This window comes from Microtus ochrogaster, unplaced genomic scaffold (assembly GCF_000317375.1).
Source record: "Microtus ochrogaster isolate Prairie Vole_2 unplaced genomic scaffold, MicOch1.0 UNK112, whole genome shotgun sequence".
Taxonomy (NCBI): Eukaryota; Metazoa; Chordata; class Mammalia; order Rodentia; family Cricetidae; genus Microtus; species Microtus ochrogaster.
Window position 1 is genome coordinate 830,784 of NW_004949210.1, and position 18,313 is coordinate 849,096.

Below are 18,313 nucleotides of genomic sequence, written 5' to 3' on the forward strand. Positions count from 1 at the left end.
CATGCCAGAAGAGGGCGCCAGATCTCATTACAGATGGTTATGAACCACCATGTGGTTGCTGGGAATTGAACTCAGGACCTCTGGAAGAGCAGTCAGTGCTCTTAACCACTGAGCTATCTCTCTAGCCCCAAAAGCTTAGAATTTTTATTGTTTCCTCATTCAAAGAGTATGCTCTTTTCTCTTTTAACCCAAGTCTTATTCTTACCTGCTTCAAGAACATGATTAGTATCCTTCCCTTTATGCACTGATTTTAATAGTTTGCTAGGATGTCATTCATAATATTCATAATATGTTCTGTAATTGTGCTTATCTCTCCTTTTCATTCTTGATAGTGAATATTATTTATTTTCTAACATTTTTATTTACTCAGATATATTTTTATAAGGTACATTATAATAATTTGACACATGTGTACAGCATGTAGTAATCAAATTAGGGCAAAGAACATTTCTGTCTCTTCAAACAGTCACTTTTATGTGTTGAGGAACTGATACTTTGCTAGCCATTTTTAAATGTATTGCGTTTTGATTTGTAGTTTTTCTACCATGCTAAACAACAGCTAGAACTAATTCTTGTGTTCTTTTTTGGTGCCTGTATTTGAATTTCTTATGTTTCTCGCCCTACATTGGTCCTTTGAAAATAACACTTTTCAACAACCATTAGCTTTTTGAAGGAACTTTTGGGGGATTTTTATATGTTTTTATAATTTTTTAAGAATTAATTTTAGATTTTCTATATCTTTGATTTTCTATATATATATATATTCATTATATATGGTATTATGATACAAAAAGGCATTTTCAAGAATGTGTTGTATAGTGATCATACTGCCCTTGTAACCTCTTTTCTTCCCCTTTTTTACCCCAGCCTCTCTTTTGTTAGTCCATTGTGTATGTCTTGGTTGATCTAATTTTTTTAACTGAAAATATTATTTTCTGAGTAAACTTTCTTTGAGTTAAATCCTGCATTTTATATTTCTGTATAAAATGCCCAGGTTTTGAGGGGAAATGTTTATAATGTGATTTGACCCATGGGTTCTGTATTTTTTCAGACTGCTATTACTCACAGTGTTTTATATGAACTTTCTTTGGCCGTGCTGGAGTTGGAACCCAGGGTGTCTCCTACTTGGTTGGCAAGTGTTTCTAAAGCTGGGCTGTATACCAGCCCACAGATAAGAATTCCAGTGATAATGTTGTAACCAAGCTGCCATTTCCTCCTTAGAGTATGAAAGATTGTTTTCTTTAGCCTTTAAGTTTAGGAATTTCAGCCATTAGTTAACATCGTCATGTCTGAGTGCCTGGATCATAGAAGACCTTTGACTATCTCAGCAAACATGTGGTCTTTTTACTCAGTAAAATTTTTTGTTGTTTGTTACTTCTTTTCTCTTCCTTCTGAAACCTTTATTTTTCAAGTATTCATTTTCTATTCTAATTCTCTTATCTTTTGAGTCATTGTTTCCTTTTCTTTATATTTTTGATTTATATAAAGTGCTTCTTCTAGTTTACATAATAATTTATTTAAATATTCTTCATACTTTATTTTAGTTTTAAGTTTTGTTCATAACTTTTGTTGCTGTATTCTATAATATGCATCTTTATAGCCAAGTTTTAGTTTTAATTAATTACATTTTAATTTAATTGCATATGTTTGTATATATTTACTAAGCACAATGGAAGTAACAAACATAATTTCTCCCTTCCCCCATGCACTATACCTCTTCCTTATCTCTTTCAAGTTCAAAGCCTCCATTTTTCATTCTTTCTAGTTACATGCATATATGTATATTAATTTTTAACATAACTTTTTATTGTTTCTTTGGGGATTTCACTTCACGTACCCCAATTCCTCTCATTTCCCAGTCCTTCCATATCTATCTTTCACCCATATAACCTTCCCCACAGGAATACTAAAAAAGAAATAATAAAAGTAAGATAAAAATAAAAAATGAATAAAATATAAGTAGGAATATTGATTGAAAAACAAACCAGCCACTTGGCTTCCTCTTTCCCATCTCTCTATTGCCTCTTCATTCAACTTAGTGGCATGGGATCTGCTGTGTATCATGCAGTAGATTCTTACTTGCAAATATTCCTTGCATAATGTGTTGTTGGTCAGGTTCAAGGCCTCTGGCTTCTGGTACACCATCAATACTGGACCCTCACCTAAACTCCTCTCTGACATCCTGCTGTTGCCCTGAGTTATGGAGATGCTGCAGCTATGGTTCTGACAGACCAGTGCCTTCACACACTCCAGTAGGCACAGATGGGGTGGATGTTAGGGAGTTCAACTTAAAGCCCCGGATGTGTGCCTGGGTGTTCTCTGTACAGGCTACTGGGACCAACCCCTCTCAGATGATGGGTGGGGCCAGCTCTCCCAAGTGGCAGAGTGGGGGATGGCGGAGCGCTCCCCTTCTGGTGTCATAGGAGGTTCTCTATTCCAGAGCCAGTGAGGGGTGGGGCCAGCTCTGCAAGTACCTCACACCTTTCAACACATGGCCCAACACATGGTTCATATGGGTCCCTGTGCTAACATGGGCAACATACTAATATTTTTATTTCTAAACTAGGACATAAAGTATTTGGTTTCACTATGGCATTTTAAAACGTAATTCTCCCAGTCTCTCACCCACCCTCCAGTCTCCCTCGGACTTTTCTACCTCCAGTAGCCTCTTTGCTGCTCTCTATGGCATATCTATTACTTCATCTCTTCCTCAAAACGTCAGTTTCCTGTCTCACAGTTTCTTCTCCAACTTCATGATTTATGCCTATGTACTCACATTAAAATCTAGACTCCACATACAAGAGAGACCTCTGAATATGTGTCTTTCTGCTTTGGGGCTATCTGATTTAATGTAAGTCTCTACTGTTGCATATTTTCTGCAAGTTTTATAATTTTGTTTTACTCATCTTAATAAAAGTGCATTATGCATATGTATCATAGTTTTATTATGTATTCATCAGTTGATAGGCAGCTTGGCTGTTTCCAGTTCCTGGGTATTATGCATAGAGCAGCTATCAACATAGATGAGCACCTGTCTCTGTAGTAAGGATCTAGAGTCCTTTGGGTATGTGTCCAGGAATTTCAGTCTTATGGTAATTCTATTTTTAATGTTTTGAGAAACCTCCATATTGATTTTCTTAATACCTACAGCATTTTATGCTCCTACCAGCATTGATGAAGAGTTCAACTTTCCCATCTTTGCCATCATCTTGCTTCAGGTTTTTTTATATATATATTTGTCAGATAACTTTGGAAGGAAAGGTATACTCATTTTATAGTGCATAAAGGTGTCTGTTTTTCATAACAAAGTTCAATTTTCTTTTCTCTTGTAGGCTTTGAGATTTCTGAAAACCAGAAGAGGCAGGCTGCAATGACTGTGAGAAAAGCTTCTAAACAGAAAGGTATACTTGCCTTTGCTCCTTCAGACCCACTCCCTGTCTGTTTGAGACTAGGAAACCATAGGTTATATGTTTGCACATTCCTTGGCTCCTTTCCATACTGACATTCACTTGGGATAGTGTCCAGCTACCCAGGTATCTTTGACAACAGGTAACAAATGCTCTTAATGTTTTAATGCTTGGGACTAAATAGTGTGGGGTAGTCATATCCATGTCATTGGCTACATTAACAAAACAAAATCATTGTCTTTGTTTTTACTTCAAAAGAAGAAAACCTTTGTGAATAATTTAGAGAGAGGCAGGAGGTAGTGCATGTATTTAATTTATTGAATACATATAAATATATAGGGATATGTTTTCAACTTCCTTTCAGTTGTCTAGAATTGCTGACCTAGTCAGTAGCCCCAACCTAACGTGAAGCGCCTCATATTGAAACAAGATAGTTTCTCTCTGAGGCGTACACTGAAATACCATTGAAAATTTAAAATACAAGCAGAATCAACTTAAAGACGAAACAGCTTTTCTTTTCTTTTTTCATGAACCAGAACATAACTAACGTGCTCAGTTGAGCCAAAAGAAGGAGCTACCTTCCACTTACTAGAGTGTCTACTCAGTTTTAAATTTCTTAATTTCTTTCATTTCATCCTTATAGTAACCCAAAGAAAATGGCACTAGTAGTCCCTGTTCCAAGTTAAGAAACTGAAAACATTCCAGGTAAAGTGATTTTTTAACCTAAGTCATCTTGATTCTGAGCCCACTGCTCTCTCCTCTTCATCTCAGGGTCCTGACGATGATGATGCATACCTCTTGTTTGCAAGAAGAGCTCATTTTATTGTCTCATCTCAATCACTGGCAGCTGTTTTGACTCCTGGCAGTATTTTCACTGTCCCCAGGATTGGATAATCTTAAGGAGACCTCACTTTCCCCAGCCCTTTCCTTCTGCTCTCTCATTAGCGCTCATTAGTTCTGAAGGAATTCTAGAAACAGTGGAGGGGAAAACCGATCGAAAGGCTCTAGGGCAAATATTATTAGATAAGTAATTACTCTAGTGTCCCCTCCCTGTGCTATTTGTACACCACAGGATATTATCAGCCATCTGTTTTTCCGAGGGAAAGGTTATCTGGTTGATAGAAAGACCTTTTCAGTTTCCTTTTTTTAATTTTCTGCTGTCTTGGTTTTCAGAATTTGTATAGAACTTCTTGGGGTTAAGTGCTAATTCCTAAACATCAATGGAATTGAGTTTATCAATACAGAAGATGTCAGAATCATAAACACAACCTCTATCTTCATAGGCTTTAGGACCAGTTACGCACGCCTTTAATCCCAGCACTTGGGAGGCAGAGGCAGACGGATCTCTGTGAGTTCGAGACCAGCCTGGTCTACAGAGCAAGTTCCAGGACAGGCTCCAAAGCCACAGAGAAACCCTGTCTCGAAAAACCAAAAAAAATCTGATTAATAATCTAGCATAACTAAAACAATCTTGAAAAGTAAGAATAAAATTTAATTAATTTACCTAATTTCAACACTCATTGTATAGGTACATCACCTGAGGGATTATTGATAGTTGAATGGGAAAGAAGTCTGAAATAGACCTACACACATAAGTCTGGCTTACTTTTGACAAGGACAGTCGAGCAAGTGAGCAAAAAGAAAAAAAAATGTAACCTTTTCAACAAATAGTACTGAATTCGATTTCCATACCCAAAATAGAACTTTGATATAAGCCCACACCTAGTATAATAATTAAGTAGAAATTCACTGTGAAACTAAATATCAAACTATAGAGCCCTAAGAAAAAGGTGTAAAAAAAATTGTTAGGATCTAACGTAAAACAAAGGAGTTCGTAGATTTGACATCAAAAGCTTGAAACAGAAGATGGAAAATAGAACTTGATAAAGTGGGACTTCCTCCCTGGCATCTCTGTATTGTTTGTTGGCATACCATTTTATTTCTGGTACTTGCCCCCTTTTAAAAATGGCTCCAGAACCTAAGATGTGTCGATGGTTGACAATGGATTAACATTATAACTACTGTCAGGATAGTTGGATTCCTTGAAACTTCCATTAATGTGAACTTTGTGGGGTGGTTGCAACTCCCCCCATTGAAACTGTGTTCTTTAAAAGGTCACAGATTTCATTTTTCTTTTATTTCTATGAATCATGGCTTCTGATGATGAATTTCCCTTCTGCTTCAACTACTAATGTCAAGTTTCTATTAAATATAGGTTTGTCATTGTCAACCCAAATCAAAACACTAAATCACTTATATCTTAAGCATTATGGAAAGTCCTGAAGTCAGTAGTTCTTAGCTAGGTTATTTTTGACACTTTCAAGGGAGTATTGCAGAGGAAGAGAACTAAAGTCTAGAGATAAAAGGTGCTTATTGGGTTCTTCAGAGGAACAAGACTTAAATTGGGGATTATGGTCTCCTAGAAAGAATCCCTAACCAAGAAGTCAACAAAAGTTGGTTCTGGTTCTTGTTTTGTTTCTAGACGACCATGAGAACTTACGTATAATATTTCTCTCTGCTCCTTGGTTTTCTTGTCTGTTAAATAAGTGATGATAACACTCCATATTTTTTTTTGGTGTTACCCGATAATATGGTGAAGGATGTGTTGTTGTAGAACTAGTGATACTACTGCAAATATGCTAGGGAAAGAAATAATTTGCACTACTGGTTGATTGTCCTTTACCCAAAATGCTTGGGACCCAAAGTACCTCAGACTATAAAGTCTTTTTAAATTTTGGAATGTTTGCATAGACATGTATTGATTGAACAGCTTTAATGTGGAAATCTTTAAAGGTTCAAAATATGAAACTGTTTGATTGCTGGCAAGTTTTGGATTTCAGAGTATTTCAGTCTTGGGAGTTAGGGATATTGTATGTCACCAGGTAAAACTCTCAAAACTAGTATAGTGTGAGGGATCATTGATTAATTTGAGAACGCACCTGGTTCTAAATGCATACTCTTTCCTTTTCGTCTCCTGTGTGTTCTAGGTGTCAACTCTGCCCGCTCAGTTCCTCCTTCTTACCCACCACCACAGGACCCGTTAAACCAGGGTCAGTACCTGGTTCCCGATGGCATCGCTCAGTCTCAAGTCTTTGAGTTTGCTGAACCGAAGCGCAGTCAGTCACCATTCTGGCAAAACTTCAGTAGGTTAACCCCCTTCAAAAAATAATACCTGTAGGAAGGCAGATAATTTTAAAATAAATAAAATTATATTTATAGATGGACCTTTTTTCGGAGAAGCACTGTTGAAAATTTATATATATATGTGTGTGTGTGTATGTGTGTGTGTGTGCATGTGTGTGTGTGGCACACACACACACACATAGACCTTTAAGTATTCACGTGTGTGTGGGCATGTGTGCACATATGCATGCACACATACATACATATACACACACAGAGAAGGACCAAAACCATTTTCTGTTGTTTTGGGAAATTGAAATCTGTAGTTGGTAAGAAGTACCACTGACTTCCAAACGTGTGATCACTTCTTAAAATTTTTAGTTCTTAACCTTGTTCTCCTCCACCTTTCTTTCAGAAATTGAATTTCTCTTTGTTCTTTTTCCTGTTAAGGTAACCTATTTGCTCCACTGGTTCACTGACCTGTCATTACTACCATAGAGTATTTGCATTGTTTTATTTCCCTTTTCTGATGATACTGATGCTGATAACTTTTGCATTTAATTTATGTGGTGGATTTGGAATTTTATTTCTTACTCTGTCACTTTCCACGGAGAAGGGGAAGATTCCCATCTCCTGTCCCTCATGCAACCATATGCAAATGTTCCTGTAGCCCTGCGGTTATACCAACAGCCTTTTCCCAGCATCCTGTGTCCACAGTTGTGCCAGTCTAGACATGCTCTGTTGTGCCCTGTGACTTATCTGCTTGGTATTTCTATTGCTTTCACTGTTTTAGGTATTGTGGAAGGATATAAAACCAAACAGAAATTAAGGAATAGAAGAATGTAATGAGGGTAGAGAAAGCTTCTGTTGGGGGGATATTTTTTTATTTAGATGATTTCTTCTAGCACTGAGGATCCCCATGTAACAGCACTGCTAAGTCACTGAATGTTTTCATCTAAGGGTTATTTTGGACCCATTAGTCTCCTTTTAAAGCGCCCTTTATTATGAGCCTCCTGTTCAGCCTGTCTTTTCCCTAGGTGGAAGGTTTAGCTAAACTGGAAGCCATGAAATTGAGACTCCTGGGGAAGAGATTTATCTCCATCCCCACAACACATACCTAATAGGTAGGTGGCAGGTGGGCCACTCTATATAGCAGTCATTTTAGTGTTCTGGTCATCCCTGCTTCTATTTTTGCAGATTCTTAAGGCATCACAGTTAGAAGCTTATGAAGGGGTTCGAGACAAAATCTGCTTGACCAAGATCATTAGTTACCTTCAGATTAACCTGAAAAGAGTTCAAGATTGATGATAACTTCATACAGGGAAAGATGGGGGACTATCAGGGAAAGAGACAGGCTTGATTCAAGATAATATACCTGTAATTACTACCACTTAAATTATGAGAAACATTCCCAGTCATTAGCAGATTGCATGGATAATCTTCTCTGTCTCCATTCTTGCCCTTACTCTGTCTTCCTGGTAGAGGATTGTGAGTATTGGCATAATTAAAGCCATTCTGGCACTCGAAGTAGGCCTTGTTGCTGACATACTCCCATCCCAGGACAACTGAGGTAAGTGATAAAGAAGCCTAGGGCTGCTTTACCTCTGCGAAATAAGATCGAGGCCGAACACTGAAGTTAATTCTTAGCAGGCCTTCCATTTGATCAGAGCTTTCCCCACAGAAATCAGAATCCCCATGAGTACAGAAGTACGCATTCTTCCTCATCATGTAGCCCTTTGTGTGGATAGAGCTTGCATAGTGAGGATAAGATGACATAAAGAAGTGAGAAACCCACCCTAATCCAGGATCTGCAGATTGAGTCTGTCCTGGACCTCACAGGAAGACTTAGTCATGAAGGGGCCTAAGCTTACCAAGCAGCAGCCATAGCTGTATGAGGTCTTCAGTCAAGCTGGACTGGGTACCCCTTTGTGCTTCCTGACCTAGACTAAGCCCTACCCAGCTTGCGAATCTTTCCCCTTTGGAAAACAAATTACAAATTAATGAAGCTTCCATTTAAGTCAGAATTAACAGTTATCAAGAGACCAGGGCTCGGGACTGGTCAGACATTGGACTGCACATGACAGTGCTACTTAAGCCCCATGGCAAGAAATCTGGTATCTAGCACCTAGATGACAATATTCCCTATTGGCAAACTGCAAGAGGTTTCACTTCCTGTGCAGGCCTCCCTTGTGTACCTTCTTTTCCTACTCCCTGCCCATCCTCACTAGGTTTGGCCTTGGCAACTTTCTCCAGGGATTGGAGGCACCCCACGAGGAGTAGCTTTGAAATGTTGCTAGATCTGTATTATCTTTTGGCCAGACCCTGTCATTCTCTTGCCCCTTCTAACATTCAAGGCTACGGGATCAGGGGAATCACCTCTCATCATCCTGTTTCTCCATCCAGTCCACTGGCCTTGCAATATCTAGTAATTTGTGAAGGCACTACTAATTCAGCTCTCCTTTGATTTGAATGCCCCACCCTACCCCCCACACTTATGGCTCAAAGTAGATCAGTGGCCAGTAGCCCAAAGGGAAACCCATAAATCACCTGGACTCAATATCTAAACCTGTTGTATCCCCACAGCCTTGTTATCCCCCCCCCAAATTCTATAATTCTCCTATTTCTGCATGGTCCTGTATTCCCCTTTCCTTGACACAATGAGGCCTGACTTTTCTTTCCGAAAGGGTTTGGCCAGTTTGTTCTATGAGTTCTACTGCAGGGAGGTCCTAATACAGAAATACAATTTTCTCTCCTTCTCTCATCCTCTTTCTATGTGTATATCTTTAATTGATCTATTAAGGACAGCAACAAGAGAGTTCTAACAATTCTAGTATGAAACCAACTAGTGCTATTTTAGTGCTTGGGGGTGGGCGGGCTGGGTGAATAGATGGGCACCAGTGACTTTGACTACCCCTGCTGCTCTGCATTCGCCAGCTGATTCTTTTCTTCTGTTATCTGACTGTTTGACCCTGTCAAACAAGTGTCAAAATTGTGTATTTGGAAATGTTTAATAACAACAAAAATGATGTTGTAATGACATAAAGCCTTATGAAAATATTTATGGAGTTCAATAAAAGAAGTAAAAAGACTCTCAGACACACCTGTGCCATTTGTGTGTGTGTGTGTGTTGTGTGTTGTGTAGTGTGTATGTGTGTGGTCAATTGCAAAATAAAGGCAATTTGTGTGGTGTGAGGTTACTTGCTCCAGCTATTGTGAGTAGCTTATGCTGCTATTTCATTTTCCAAGCATTCCATGGGCTATTGGGAAACATTTTCTATCATTTCCGGAAGAGCAGAAGACAAGAACGGAGATCAAACCTGTAGCCATGAGCACTTAAAATGTTTTATAGATAGGACTGTCTTTTATTTTATCTGGTACTTTGCTAAAACCTAAGGGCCCATTCCTAATGTTGTTCATTTTCCTTGTATCTGCAGTTTTAATATCCATCCTGGGTATTTGTAGCAGCTCAACTTTTCATTTTTAATGTAGCCAAAGGCTGTAACACTTAGAAATCTCCCACTCCAGATTCCTTCTTAAAACTTGTGAGCATATGTCCTTAAAAATAGACTTTCTTTAATTGTCCTTGCGTGGGTATAGGGATCTCACTATTTCCTTTGTTATTTATTGCTTGTGTGTACATATACTTTGTTTCCTACTAGGCCTGCACATAACACGTATTGTTGCCTGTCAGAGTCCACATGAGTAAGAATGTCTCACAGCCTTGCTCCAGAGTGATAGGACACTTAAGTTGGTAAGATTTTTATTTACTGAAAGACTCTAGGCAGTTTCTCAAAAATATCTCAAGCTTGAACTCTATTTGTGCAGGCCTAGGAAGTGCCCTCCTACACTTAACCATTTTAAAATGATAATTTAAAAATTCCTTTTCTAACTTGCTTTTGTCCATATTTTTTATCCCCTTCTACTGTCACTACCCTGTCCCTTTTACCTGGGTCCTTCAACTCTGTCTATCCAAATCACCAAGATTTTGTCATTCTTTTTTCTGTATGACCAATTCCCAGCTTCCCCAGATTCCAGGATTAAATTGTAATTACTTTTTACAGAGTAAGTGGGCAATATCTGGTTTCAGCCTTCCTAGACAACCTTCTCGGAGCTTTTAGAAGTGGGAAGACAAACAACAATGAGTTTATTAACCTGGATTTGACAGGGGAAGACAGAGGCTAAAAGTGACTGGCTAGGACTATGTACCCTCTGAAATTTCCTTGTCTCCCCTGAAACTGATTTAAGAGTCTCTTGTCTTAAGTTTTTGGTGGCTCAAGGGAAGGCAAGAATGTGGAATAAATCACCAAGTATATGAATATTATTCTGTGCAGTCATTAGTAGACCCATCTCTTATATTTTTCATTACAGCCATGAAAAACAAACAAAACCATCCACAGTTTGCAGATATTTTATGTCTCCAGAACCAAGAACTAGTGGGCAGAGAGCCAAGGTATCCAGGGTGGACTTTGCTTTTCGTCACTCACTGTTTCAGTTATGCCACCGCTTTGCTTCTTAGCCCACTGGCTTCTGGACCATTAGGGCTTTCCTTATTCATATTAACCTACTCCCTGGCTCCCAGAGACATCTTCCTGACAAGGCTGTGGTACTTTTGAGGTAGATCTTGCTTGTCCAAGACTGTACTTGCCAATTCCAAATGTACAAAATAAGAGTATCCTGTGTTGTGCCCCTTGAACCCCTATCAACCGCAGAATAATATTTCTGCCTGACTCAATTTATTTATAACACAATTGATCAGACTTAAGAAGAAACCTGTTCTAGTTGTATATCATACTTAGCTCTTGTGACCTTCTCCAGTGGACTATTAGCATCATATAGATAATGGTGTCTCATCTATGTATAAGAAAGCAGAAAGAGGAATTGGCATAGAGTGGTCCCTTGTCTTCAGATGCTACTGCCACATTTACTCTTCACCAAAAATTAGAGGTTTCCAAAAAATGTGTCATTTAAGGTAAGTTCCTATCCCAGGCTACATCTCTCTCTGCAATAGCTATGGATCTCTCCAGTAGTTCAGGTAATACAGCTCTTGCACTAGCCCGGTCTAAGAAAGGACTGATTAGCACATCAAAGACACTCCAAAGGACGGAGTACATACCCAGGTCAAATCTCAACAACAAAAATAATATAAATGGCTAAGAAAGCATGTGTGCCATCACATTTATTAGTCCTATTAGAAGTATTATCTAATAAGCACTACCTAAATGAGCCCCCAGGACACAGAATTTTAATGAACAATTAGAATTTTCATCAAAGAATTCAAGGAATTAGAAATAAAATCAAACATTCACAAAACGCCAAGAGAATAATAATAAACAATCGAGTAATGGCCAAGAGAATACAAATACACAGCTGAATGAAATGATGAAGACAATTAGGGATTTGAAACTGAATTCAATAAAAAGATATAAACATTGATGAGAACAGAAGCTGAAATGAAGATGAAATTGAAAATCATCTAAGCCGGAAGATGATCTTACATCCAGGAGTATATTGGCAACATAAATTTTACTTTGATGAGTCATTAAAATAAAAAAAAGGAGGACACCAAGTGAAGTGTGAGAAGAGTTAGGGAAAGAAGTATGGGTTAGTATCAAAATTCATTACATTCATGTATTAAATTATCAAAGTGAGCAAAAATACTTTTTAAAACACTTAAATGTATATGGGATTTTATTGTAGTTCCATGCATAATCCCTCTCTATCACAGTGTGTGTTACATTATAGTATCACTGAACTGAAATCATGCAAAACTGCTACTCTTTTGTTACTACATATATTCAGTAAGATGTGTCTTCTTAAACTTTATTTTAAATGACAAAGGTTTTTATGCCACTTGATAGGCAAATACCATTGAGGTATAATAGGTCAAAAGCCTATGTGGAAATCACAAATTTAATTTTCAGGACCTAGGGTATCCTCCCATAATTAATCGGTGGGCTATAGTACATATCTTGTGTTAAGCACAGAGTGTTCTGGCTACCCAGGATGTGAATGTTAGAAAGGAGGAGGATCCGTATCCTCTGCTCTGGAAAATGTTTTTCCTACTTTACTAAATTGATGCTAGAACATCAGTTTAAGGTGTTTTCAGTCTACAATGAAAGAAACTGAATTCATGGCTCCTACAAGCCATTAAAGTGTTGTCTCTGAACATCATCAGAAACAACTCCTGTACCCATGCCTGTGCTGCATGAACTTCCAGGTCCCTTTGTCCTGCTCCAAACTCCGGCTCCCCTTCCATCCCCAGCACTACACTGGAGTTTCCTGCTTTTCTTGCGCTTTTCCTAACATCCTGGGTTCCAACCCTAGACCCACCACACATTTCCTAATTATAGAGCTCAAGGCAGATGGCATTCATATTCCAGGTCTCAGTTTCCTCATCTGTCCTATAGGAATAAGAACAATCTACTCCCCATCATTGGCATTCAGGAGTAAGTTTTTAGTTAAACACAGAAAACACTTTTACAAGAAGAGTCACAATATTCATAATTGTTCTAAGGTGAAAACAGACCAATGTTTCTTAACTCGTGAATAAATAAAAAAAAATGTGAATTGATACAACATGCTACTTGTCTTAGTTATGGTTTCCATTGCTGTGAAGAGATCATGACAACAACAATTCTCATAAAGGAAAACTTTTAACTGTGTAGCTGACAGTTCAGAGGTTCAGCCTATTATCATGGTGGGACATGGCAGCATGCAGGCAGATATGGTGCTGAAGAAGGAGCTGAGAGTTGCATCTTGCACAGGCAACAGGGATTAGCCTGTCTCCCTGGGAGTAGCTTGAGCATAGGAGACCTCAAAATTTACCCCCACAGTGACATACTTCCTCCAACAAGGCCCCACCTACTCCAACAAAGCCACACCTCCTAATAGTTCAACTCCCTTTGGGGGACATGTTCTTTTAAAACATCACATACCACTCTGTAGCCTAAGCCTTTGGGGAGATTACCAAAGGCTTGAACCCATATCATAATTTTAAAATGCATTCAGTCCAACTTCAAAAGTTCGATAGCAGTCTCAAACTTGTTTAAAGGTATAAAGTTCAAAGTTTCTTCTGAGATTCATACAATCTCTTAACTGTAATCCCTTGTAAAAATCAAAATAAAAAGGTAGATTACATACTTCCAACATATAATGGCATAGGATATACCTTATCATTCCAAAATGTATGGAAGGGATCATAGGGAGGAAATACTGGAACAAAACAAGATCAAAAACCACTGGGCAAACTCTAAACTGCATCTTCACATCTGATGTCAAAATGTTCTTTAGATCTCCAACTCCTTTCAACTTTGTTGACTGCAACATTTCTTTGTCTTGAATTGGTTCCACTCCCTATTAGCATCTCTCCTCAGCAGTTATTCCATGACTTTGATATCTCCAACATCATGGGGTCTCCAAGTGAAGAAGGATGCTTAAAAGAAATCCCACACTAGCTCAGAATTGAGAATAATAGAAGGTTATTTATTTAGGGGTAGACCCACAGATCACAATGCTCTGCTGGAACGGGGAACAGCAACGGAATCTCACAGCTGGAAAAGAGGCCAGACACATGATTTACATCAGCATAAATAGTATAAGAGACCACGCCCAAATGGGCTGATATCTTAAAGGCTATGGACTGAAGGAGCAGAATGTGGTCCCACAGCACCTCCCCCTTTTGTTTAAATAAGAGAGTTCCAAACCCAATACAAAACTATATAAACTAGGAACAGATATAAAGTATAAGATTAGAATTACAGCCAGCATAAACAATATTAAGCAAGGAACGTTTGCTAAATCTTTTAATAAACATTCTATCCTAAGGAGTCTTAAGTCTTGTATAGGAAATGGCTTGGCTAGATCATAAGAGGACAGTAACTATGACTATCTACTCTTCAACCCCACTGAAGGCCTGAGAAGGGAGATAATATTACTTGAGCAGGCAGGAAGTGCAATCAAGCACCTTCCAAAGCAAAAAGGAGACAATTAGCTACCTGAGCAATTACCCAAAGTCTCATTAGCAACACTGAAGCAACCAACTTTGGCTAAGGCCTAGCGTAACTGACAGACCACTTTTAGATGTAGGAAACTTTTTAGAACCATCTTACCCTGTCTTGACAAGATTTGACAATGGTTTTCCTTGTGTCCTGCTTATCCATTTCCTAATACCATGTACTTTGTCAGTGGCTGAGGTATGGGCAGTTCCTTGCCCAAAGGCCAATTGTGCCAAGAAGTAAACAAACTCCGAGTGGAGTGTCTTTGGTGCTCAATAGTCTCTCAAGAGTACATTGGTGCTATCAGGAACAATCATGTCTCATGTCAGTAGAACCCTAAGTTATTTAAATGCCATGTTCCACCTATCCTTGAAGTTGTTGAAGATTACCTATCTAGACAGAATACATTCTCTATGTATGTAAAGAACCTAATTGATATGACTGTATATACAACAAACATGAACAACTACTGAGTTATAATATTTAATACCTGTATAACTTAAAGACTCAAACTTTATATCAGTATATTAAATAATCTGTAAACAAATGTCCAACAAATGAGGACAATAACCTCAAAATGTAAACAGTGTATAAGTATCTTGATCAGAGGTAGGAGTAATATATAATGCAGTATGAGAATATATTATAAAAGTTCTATCAATATACAGAATATCCTGAACAGAAGTACAAGCATGCATATATACAATCTGACAGAAAAACTTTGCATAGGTATACAAATATTGCAATTTGAATTTGTATCCATATACAAAAACTATACCAATGTAAATTATCCATAAATAATAGCTCACAAGTTTTCACTCTATTTACCACTATTATTATCCCTTTTTTTAGAACAAACATAGTATAGACCCCAACTATCTACCTGGTACAAGTAGTAATCAACAACCCCTAAAAGAGGCCAGACGCACACTTTACATCAGCATAAATAGTATAAAAGACCACGCCCAAGTAGGCTGGTATCTTAAAGGCTATTGGCTGAAGGAGTGGAATGTGCTCCCACAGCACCCAAGGCTATCCAGGCTTCAACTTCTTGATATACTAAAAGCAAATTGAATTATGATTTAAAGGGAAGTGATGTAAACTGGTTTTGTTTCTTTTTGAAGAAAAAAGATAACACACTAATTTTATGTACATAAATTCTTGAGGGATGTCTCAACAAAGCTTTCCCAATTTGTCTCAAAGAGAAAATTCCATGTAATGACCTGTACTTGCCCCAACATACCTATATGGGAATTTTTTTTCTCAAACAGCAGGTTTTCCTTTCATTGATGTACCCAGACTTCTAGCCATCAACTGTTTGCAATCCTCCACATCTACTGGGATCTGTGGTGCTACAATCTTTGATTTGTCCACTGGAAAATTGTGGGGGTAAAGGAAAGGCTGTGCAAATTTGTATTTTTAATTCAGAAAACAAATAGAGAGATATACTATGTTTTTTACATGTTTTATGTTTATATTAAGTCAGTTGAAGAAACACCCTGGCATCCACAACGTGATTCAGTGGTGCTTGCCACCAAACTTGTCAACCTGAGTTAAACACCCAGGCCCCACATGGTAGAAGGAAGGAACCAATGTACATAAGCTACTCTCTGGCCTCCACATACCTACAGTCCATGGCATGGATGTTATTGCATAAATGAATGAATGAGTGAATGAATGTGTTGTTTTAGCTTTCTAGCGCTGTATGATATTCTTTAAGATATAGAATATATGACAAGCCATATAAGAAACACTCTGGAGAGCCTGTCCAACTGATGTAGAGACCAAGCTAAGTTTTCAGCAGTCTTGAGCTTCCTTCCTTTCTGGTAGTTTAAGTCCTGTGACTGCTTGCTAGACACTGCCACCTCCTCTTGGCCTCTCTCTCTGCTTTTGGGATACACTAGATCCTAGTTTGCTCTACTCCATGGACTCTCCAGCATGCCCACATGGCATACAGTCCCAGGTAAACTATCTTCACACTTGTTCCTCCTTTTATTCAGGTCACCCAAGCCCAGCAGCTGCTTTCCAGGGACTGACACCTCCCAAACACTCTACCTCCCTTTGAGACTCACCATATCCCAGCCTACTCCTCACCAGGAACTCTCCAAGCATCACCAATGACTTGGAGACCCAGAACCATGCCAGCTGCCTAATTGGATGCCCCAGTTGTCTTATATTGCCTTGAGACCCAAGGCAAGTCCAGACTTTCAGAACTGGAGAACTGTTTCAAGCTCCTGGCAAAGATCACTAAAGACACAAGACTATATTTGACAAACAGAAAAACTGGGATATAGGCTGTGGTTCCAAATATCAGATAGACAGAAAAGATCAATAACTCAACCCTTCTAAGAATTAGCTTCTCCTAGAACATTATAAACACTTCTATGAAAAAAAGGAAAGTTGGCAAGAGCAAAAAAGACAGACTCAAACAACACCCTAATTCATATGCACCAATTCCAACATAGAAATAAAAGTAACAGAAACACATTTGAGATAAGAAATTTAAAGTAATAGTAAAAAGAAAACTTGAAGGAGACAAAGTAATGAATGAAACAATGGAATTAATCCAAGGAATGAAGGTGGAGTTCAAATTGCTAAAGAAAACTCAAATACAAATGAGTCTAAAAATGAAAAAAAAAGACCTCAATAAAGTCTCATCAACAAAATAGATTTTGTCAAACACAGAATCAGAGATGGAAGAAAAAGTAGAGAAATTGAAACACTTAATACCTCCTATAGGCATAAGAGAAGAATGCCATAGTAAAGGCATTGAAATTATCTTAAGTAAAATCAAAAAACTTAAATTCCTAAACCCGGATGACCATCCAAATGCATGAACCTTATGAAATAGACAAGACCAGAAATTAAATTCTCCACAAGATATTATATTTAAAAGATTAAAAACTCAGTATTAATTATTCAGAAGCTGCAAGAGGGAAAGGTCAAGTCACTTATAAAGGTAGACTGGAATAGCATCTGATTATTTGCAGAAAGCTTTAGTGGTAGAAGGGCCTTATTTTAATTAGGGCTTCTATTGTTGCAATGATCAAAAAAGCAAGTTGGGGAGTAAAGGGCTTATTTGACTTAACACTTCCACATTTTTGTTCATTACTGAAGGAAGTCAAGGCAGGAACTCGAACGGGGCAGGATCCTGAAGACTTGAGCTGATGCAGAGGTTATGGGGTGTTGCTGCTTGAAGGCTTGTTTCAGCCCACCTTCTTATAGAACCTAACACTAACAACCCAGGAATGGCATCACCCACAATGGACTAGGCTTTCCCCCATTGATCACTAAATGAGAAAATGCCTTACAGCTGGATCTCATGGAGATAGTTCCTCAACTGAGGCTTCTTACTCTAAGAGGACTCTAGTGTGTGTCAAGTTGACACACAAAACCAGCTAGTACAGAACTAAGAAGATATATTTCAACTTCTTAAAGACCATAACTCAAACCAGATTATTTATTATACCAATCAAAGCTATCCCCTAAAATTTAAAATTAATATTTGTAAAAAAAATTTTCATAATAAAAATAGATTAAAGGAATTTATGACTACCAAGGCTAGTTCAACAGAAGATACCAGAAAGAACACTGATGTCTGAAGAGAAGGATAACCATACCTAAAATGCTAAAAGGATCAAGTAAACAATCCTCAGATAAGAGGATACAACAAAATTAATAAAATGACAGAAAGTTTTCCATTGAAGGGCATCTAGGTTGTTTCCAGGTTCTGGCTATTACAAACAATGCTGCTATGAACATAGTTGAGCATATACTTTTGTTGTATGA

The 18,313-nt window shown here is 38.1% G+C and overlaps 1 protein-coding gene across 9 annotated transcripts in view; it reads left to right on the top strand.

The window, feature by feature from the left end:
• The window catches only part of Arhgef9 (Cdc42 guanine nucleotide exchange factor 9), a 307,395-nt gene extending 300,776 nt beyond the window's left edge, over positions 1-6,619 (top strand). For 8 of the 9 annotated variants that reach the window (XM_026778204.1, XM_005371537.3, XM_005371530.3 and 5 more), the window contains 2 exons: positions 3,333-3,401; positions 6,395-6,619. In XM_026778204.1, the coding sequence (XP_026634005.1) occupies positions 3,333-3,401; positions 6,395-6,576 (251 nt within the window). In that variant the 3' untranslated portion in view covers positions 6,577-6,619. Of the gene's footprint in view, positions 1-3,332; positions 3,402-4,050; positions 4,113-6,394 lie in introns of all 9 variants that reach the window. The other variant, XM_005371536.3, reaches the window with a different exon arrangement.
• The last annotated feature ends 11,694 nt before the right edge of the window (positions 6,620-18,313 follow it).